Raw genomic sequence first — 6,862 nt, forward strand, 5'->3', positions numbered from 1 at the left:
GTTGATCATTTGCTTGTACAAGTGTTTGTACGGAGTACAGGCGGAAGTATACCATGTACACCTTCAAATTGTGAGCACTAACTAGATGCTTAATGGATCTAGCCAATGCCTCTGTGCCAGCATCTCTACTCTATACCGGTTCTTGACTCTGTACAAGTACCGATTGCTCATAACTCGTCCCATAAACAAGTAAACTCGAAAATCAAATTAGCATTGTCGATCAGGGCAATCATTCCCCCAAGAGGCAATCTTGAAGCCGACAACTATCCCCCATAAGGCAACAGATATCCAATCTACAGCCGTTGAACTCGCCCTAGTTTCACTGCTTACCCCATCTGGAATCGCCGTGAGGCGTGCCACCGCATACACCTGCACCGCACAGCATCATATAAAACCTTTCACTCAGCGTCCAACCCAAAATGCCTAACCTCAATTCTCTGTTCGGGAGCGGCAGCAAAATGGACCGTTTAAAAGATAACCACCGACTTACTTACCTCAAAGTCGAAGATCCACCCGACAGCGCCCCCGGCACGCCCCGGCCGTTATCACCGAATGCGCAGCACGCCTTCGAGCAGGGGCAGCAGCACGCGTTTGGGCAGGCGTATGTGCAGTCGCAGCTATCGCCCGGGTTCTGGGGCGCGGGGTGGTCGTGGGAGATTGTCAGCTGTGTGATTGCGATCGGGTCGCTGGCGGGGATTATCGTGGTGTTGTATATTTTCGATGGACAGAGTACGCCGGACTGGCCGTATGGGATTACGCTGAACGCGCTGATCTCCGTGCTGGTGACGGTGATGAAGGCGGCGATGGCGTTTCCGATTACCGAGGCGTTGTCGCAGCTGAAATGGTCGTGGTTTAATGAGGGGAATAAGTTGAGTGATTTGGCCTTGTTGGATGCGGCTAGTCGGGGGGCTGTGGGGGCTGTTGTTGTGCTGTTTAGATTTATTCCGAGGTATGTTTTGTCCCGGGTTATTTGGATTGTGCTAATGATGGCAGACATTTGGTTACTATTGGGTGTTTTATTATTGTCATCGCTTCGGCGATTGCCCCGTTCGTGCAGCAGGTCGTCGCTATCGATATGCGATCGGTACACTCGCCTGAGCATTCGTCGATCCAGATCTGCAACTCTAGTGAGTACAATGACTGGGGCAGGGGTTCCGGACCCGGTATGAACAAGGTACCGCTCTCGACGACGGGCGCGATCTACACCGGTATCTTCGAAAGCTCAAGCCCAAACAGCAACAGTATCACCATGGATTGCCCGACAGGAAACTGCACGTTCGCCCCGTACCAGTCCCTCGGATTCTGCAGCAAGTGCGCCAACATCACGGACTCGCTGGACCTGAACCAGACCGGGTTCGGCATGGTCCAGAACTACAAATACACACTCCCGAACAACTGGAACTTTACCACGTCGTATAGCTCGATGTATCTCATGAACGCAACAGCAGACCGCAATCTCGTCCAGATCGATCCGACAGGCTGGCCGTTAATCAGCAACTTCACGGCCATTACGGCCGCAGGATACGGTATACCCCCGAGCGTCAGCGCAACAGAATGCGCCATCTCCTTCTGCGTCAAGTCATACGAAGCATCAGTAAAGAACGGAAAATTCAGCGAGAAGCTCATCGACACAGACACATCCTCCAACTACACCTACGCTTCAGGGACACAAAACATCGCGCTAACCCCAAAAACATGCTACTACAACGGAAGCACATACCACCAACCCTCCGACAACGAAAACTGCACCTTCAACATCAGCTGGCTCAGTCTAATATCCATGAGCAACTCCCTCGGCCCCTTATTAAAAGGAAAAGGCTCCCTCTTCGTCAGCAACCGCCCCGACTGGTCCTCCGAAACCGCGCGCGCCATCTACGGCCAACAAGGCAACCTCACCGAGATCTCCTCCATGTTCGACTCCCTCGCCTCCTCGCTAACAACACACGCCCGCTCAAAAGTCTGCGCCGCAACCACCAACGGAACAACCTGGACCGTCGAATCGTACGTCCACGTGCGCTGGCTGTGGATGATTCTGCCAATTGCGCTGGTGGCGTTTACGTTGGTGTTCTTCATCGCGACGATTTGGAATACGCGGAATCAGTTTATTTGGAAGAGTAGTCCGCTTGCGTTGTTGTTCTCGAATGTCGACGCGCCGGAGGTGCATCCCGAGTTGAGTAAGATGGAGAAGACGAGTCAGAGGATTAAGGCCAAGTTGGAGACTACGGCTAATGGGGTGCGGTTGAGGCATCATCCTTAGCTGCGCGGCGTAGCAGCTTGTATAATAAACTATGTAATATAATAACGAGACACGTCTGTATAATAATTCAATCTCATTCTCATTCACTATAATATAGTACATCATACATCATTCAATAGCTTTCATATCATCCAATAGCTATTCCATATCATCGTAAACCGGCATTACTCCTCCGGCTGCTGCCCACCACTCAAACCTCCCTTATGACCAGCCTCTCTGACCCGCGGATCACCAGGTCTAAAGCTACCGCCGCTAGCCTGGCCGCCTTGCGATGCGATGTCCTTCTATCCTTCTGTTAGAATACTCATCTTGAATGCTGGGAGTAAAGGAGGGATACCTGTCTAGATTCGTCCATATGCGTAAAGCCAGAGTTGTGGGAGGACTGGCCGCCCTTCCGGGCGATGTCTTCGACTTGCTCGTGGGAGCGGTTGGCGAAGTTGCCGGGATTTGAGGAGGACATTTTGTTTTGGATTGGAATTTTGATATAGCTGTTTTTTTTTTTTTTTTTTTTTTTTTTTTTTTTTTTTTTTTTTTTTTTGTGGAGGGATAAATTGTTCGTTGCTTAATTGCTTGTGTTGATGGTTGAGTTGACGGCAGAGGTGAGGATATTTATGTCTTTCTGACGCGAGTACATCATAGTAGAACAGGATTCTACAAAGTATACTCCAGCCTGTCATGTTTATTTTCTCACCAATCGCAGCAGTACCTGATGTCGTCGCCGTGAAGTAACAATCATCAAACATCATCACAGTGGAGTCCGATACAATCTAATTCGCCAATCTGTTCAATCGTGACAGATCATTGTGATCTGGATGAATACAATCACATTCGATGTGATTTCTGGAAGTGTTGTATCCGCCTACTTGGGATAATAGAGATGGAAGTTCGGTACGCGGTGACTGGTTCGTTCTAGGTCTGGGGTTGTGTTCAGGTTGACGTACTTTTGTTAACTTGTATACAACAAAGTAGTACAGTTAGGGTGGAATTGCTAATTGACAGTTGGTATTGCGTTGATTAGCAATGAAGAGCATGTAGATGGATATTTTTGTCAATTGTACATTATGTAGATGCAATCGTGGTGGGTGTAGACCTGTAGCGGAATATATATCGGATCGGATATGTAGCGCGTACACTTCAATATCAACCATCCTTTCATAGTATTCTCACTTCTATATCTCCATACTCGCATAGTACAGAACTAGCACGCAATCATAGTCAATCGATATCTCATTCTCCAAAAGCCCACCATCAGTACCTGCACAGTCCACATCTGCACCATCTACGAAATACCGAACTATGACCTGACCACGATGCAAAATCGATCAGAATACAGGATATTGCACAGTACATGACAGATAATGACACAAATGGCGAGTTATACATAATATATACGAGTAGAGGAAAGGGGACAGTACGTATAAGTATCTACCTATGTAGTCAATTCCGCTAGTCAACTATCCCTCAACCATACACTACAACATAACCTACAAAACTACAAAACTACAAAACTACAAAATGGCCGACGACAGAGTCAACATCATGCGCGGCTACAAAGCGTCCGTCCTTCCTTCCCCCTCCCCTACCTCAACCCAAACTAATAGGATATATGTGAAAAGCACCCTGCACAACCCCAACACCTCCGACGAAGCAAAACAAAACGCCCAGTCCGTCCTCGATGACCTAGGCGGCGACCAGCCCAGCGAGGAGATTCATAACTCTCAAGCAGGGAATAAGGATCCGATGCGTGTTGCCCCTGTTGGATTGTATTGAGTTGGGTGGGATTGAGGACGGTGCTAATGTATGTGCAGGGCGCAGCATAATCCGAATGTCACGGAGGAGGGAAAGAGGAGGGCTAAGGAAGGATTGGGGTATATTCCAGAGTAGATTGCTTATTTTGTAGTACTCCGAGTACAGCTGAGTTGGTTGATGTGGGATTGTGCAGTTGGTTTTATGAGTGATGTGAATGGTAAACTAATTGGATGTGTTATTAATGCATATCTGTGTAACACTGCATATGTCTCGCATGAGTCAGGTCATCATAGGAGTACGTAGGATGCTGATACGGTACTATGTACTCGTAGTATTCCACGACTACGGGTGTTACCTAGTCTTGTACTCCGAGTCGGAAGTACTGTGTCAGGAATCGTATCCCAACCGATATGTCGATGAGCATGTTAACCTTCGTTGTACAGCAGAAGATCCTCATCCCCGACGAGAATAGTTCTGTCAATAAAGCTTGACTGCATCCCTGACCATCTGTCCATAGTCCAGGGAGATGAACAGCGAAGATCGTCAATAAAATTAACGCGAGATTCGCACGAACTCTCGAAACGAACTCAAACGATGGCAGCAGCAGCGCCAGGCAGGTGTCGACGAGCGATCGCATCGCATTCGCCACGCATCAGCTCGACCAACGAGAACATACATACGCCTGCCAACTGATATGACTGCCAGCTGTACAAGTACAAAGGTCACCTGCAGCAGATCTTCCCCGGATGAGGCTCGGTCGCATGAACGAGACACGGGGATGGATGATGCAGCAGATTACGACGCTCATCTTTGGAGGAGCCATACAAAGTGAACCGTACTTGTATGTCTGTACAAAAGAAGTAAATATTATTGCCCCGTGGGTAGCCGCCGCCACTACCACTTGGAGATGGATTTATCCGGGGTCGAAGGATTCGATTCGTACAAGAAACGAACCGACGCGCCGCTTGGAGATGAGGAGTTGTGCCACTAATACGGAGTACAACACCTTTTGTTAGAATCCAAAATTATCCAGGGAATAATGAACCCACGGATACTACAGAGTATTAAGTGGTACACATATTATTGTTTCGCCTACTCCGTACATTCATAGAAACTCCATTTACGGATATGGTAGGCGAACCTCGGAAACAAGTCGGTAATGAGCATGTGCCAGATTGCATCCATAGTTGTACGGAGAGTACTCTCGAGAAGGAAACACCTCACCCTACAAGGAAATCGGTCCTGTCATCGGTGTAGATGGTAATAATTCTACCGCGTTTAATATGAATGGGTCAGAGTTTTCATGGTGGACTGTGGACTGTGGACTGTGGGCTATGGGCTGTGGACTGCGGTGGTGTCTGGCGGTGGACCGATATTCAGGGGATGGAGAATATTATTGCCTGGAGAGTCTGGGGTCTGGGGATGTACTGTGTAGTACTCCGAGTACATAGTTTATTGTCTTTTTTCTCGTACTTTGTACTCCGTAGTTATCGTCTGTATTCACGTTGTCGGCTCTCTGAATACTATACTCTGCACAAGGTATAACAACTAGATTATCATGACGCAGTGCTTGTTTTGACCACATCCATATTGGCACTTGGCATTAGCAGCACAGGCACAGCACAGGCACGGCCAAGACATCCTTCGCCCAATCCTTCTCAAGGCTTGTAAAAATCTTGTAAAATCTTGGCCGTGCTTGTATCGGGGCGTGGAGAAAAACCCACACCGCCAGAACGAATCGGGGCTCGCGCGCATTCCGTGTTTGCGTTCGGAGTGGATCGGCTTCTCATTCGGGGTCTTTTCGGCTTGAATTGTTGGCCGAGGGGGGTTCCGAAAGCGGCAAGTGTCCGGCTTCGTCCGGTACTGACTGCTCTTACAGTACTCTTACAGAGTCCGGAGTATCGACACTTACTCGACAGTGGGTTGAAACCAAACGAGTTACTGACACGACACGGGCTGTTTCCGCATCTCCATCCCATCTCCATCTCCATCCTATCTCCATCTCCATTCTCCGCACATTATCTCTTCTCCGTGCAATAAACGAGCGTTCAACGGCGGGCACGGACTGAAGGATTCCGATTCACAACAATTCTTACACATATCCTTGTAGCCATCCTACATCATGCCGCTATAGTAGTCGACAGGCTTTATACCCTGTAGGAATCCGTAGCCAGTCAGTCCAATGTCTGTATGCTGATCGGTCCAAAGTAGACACCGTCGGCCATCGACTAAGCGATGGTGGAGCAACGGTGGACGACGGTCGACCAACCGAGATTAGTGGATCCAAATGGGTTCAAATAAATAATAGTGCATTGGCCAGGTGTGGATTATGCGGCTTTTTGTGCATTAATACCAGAGGACAGACTGTACTCGGGACTCCGACAGCCGAGTAGTCTGTGTCCTGTGTTGCCCGGGGTGTGGTGCCCCAGACTGACCCCGGATACAACATACATTGCCTCAGGGTCTTTAGTTCCTGTCCTACTATCCCCAAGATTACAGATATACCAGATATTCCACCACCACGGTCCTACTCTGGATATATACCACCATATTGTAAATATACTCTGGTCGGAATTGCCAAGAACCGATTCAGGCAGCTCTGTGGATCTTTTTTCTCAAAAATCTGATTGGACAGAACTGCCATCCCGTGCATCAGGCCGACATCATGACCCACTCTGGTCTGTGTTTATTGGCCGCAGTCTAATTGCGTTAAGCTTCATGATATCATAAGCCTTCCGAAAGAGGAATAGTTACCCCATGATCCAGAAAGGGGATCCACCCGTCCCCACTGACTAATCCTTACCGAATGCAGCATCTGTTTTCATTATTATTTTTTTTCTCTCTTTTTTTTTTTTT

General features: G+C 48.4%; 4 protein-coding genes across 4 annotated transcripts; 2 read left to right on the forward strand and 2 right to left on the reverse strand.

The window, feature by feature from the left end:
* Positions 1–458: 458 nt before the first annotated feature.
* On the forward strand, positions 459–2,257 carry ASPGLDRAFT_137068 (DUF3176 domain-containing protein; the record flags this gene model as incomplete). The annotated part of the gene is made up of 2 exons (XM_022541496.1): positions 459–949; positions 994–2,257. 2 exons carry the CDS (start codon positions 459–461, stop codon positions 2,255–2,257), a joined length of 1,755 nt encoding a protein of 584 aa, XP_022396048.1.
* Positions 2,258–2,421: 164 nt separating this feature from the next.
* Positions 2,422–2,717, reverse strand: ASPGLDRAFT_40050 (uncharacterized protein; the record flags this gene model as incomplete). Its single annotated transcript, XM_022545167.1, has 2 exons — positions 2,422–2,541; positions 2,595–2,717. The coding sequence occupies 2 exons, from the start codon at positions 2,715–2,717 to the stop codon at positions 2,422–2,424; spliced, it is 243 nt and encodes an 80-aa protein (XP_022396049.1).
* A 909-nt stretch (positions 2,718–3,626) lies between these two features.
* On the forward strand, positions 3,627–4,269 carry ASPGLDRAFT_52795 (Con-6 family protein). Its single transcript, XM_022547837.1, has one exon. The coding sequence runs from the start codon at positions 3,773–3,775 to the stop codon at positions 4,025–4,027; it is 255 nt and encodes an 84-aa protein (XP_022396050.1). The 5' UTR covers positions 3,627–3,772; the 3' UTR covers positions 4,028–4,269.
* A 1,338-nt stretch (positions 4,270–5,607) lies between these two features.
* ASPGLDRAFT_1057458 (uncharacterized protein) lies at positions 5,608–6,162 on the reverse strand. The gene has a single exon (XM_022539495.1). The coding sequence runs from the start codon at positions 5,995–5,997 to the stop codon at positions 5,665–5,667; it is 333 nt and encodes a 110-aa protein (XP_022396051.1). The 5' UTR covers positions 5,998–6,162; the 3' UTR covers positions 5,608–5,664.
* Positions 6,163–6,862: the final 700 nt, after the last annotated feature.

The sequence above is a fragment of the Aspergillus glaucus genome, assembly GCF_001890805.1.
Source record: "Aspergillus glaucus CBS 516.65 unplaced genomic scaffold ASPGLscaffold_32, whole genome shotgun sequence".
Taxonomy (NCBI): domain Eukaryota; kingdom Fungi; phylum Ascomycota; class Eurotiomycetes; order Eurotiales; family Aspergillaceae; genus Aspergillus; species Aspergillus glaucus.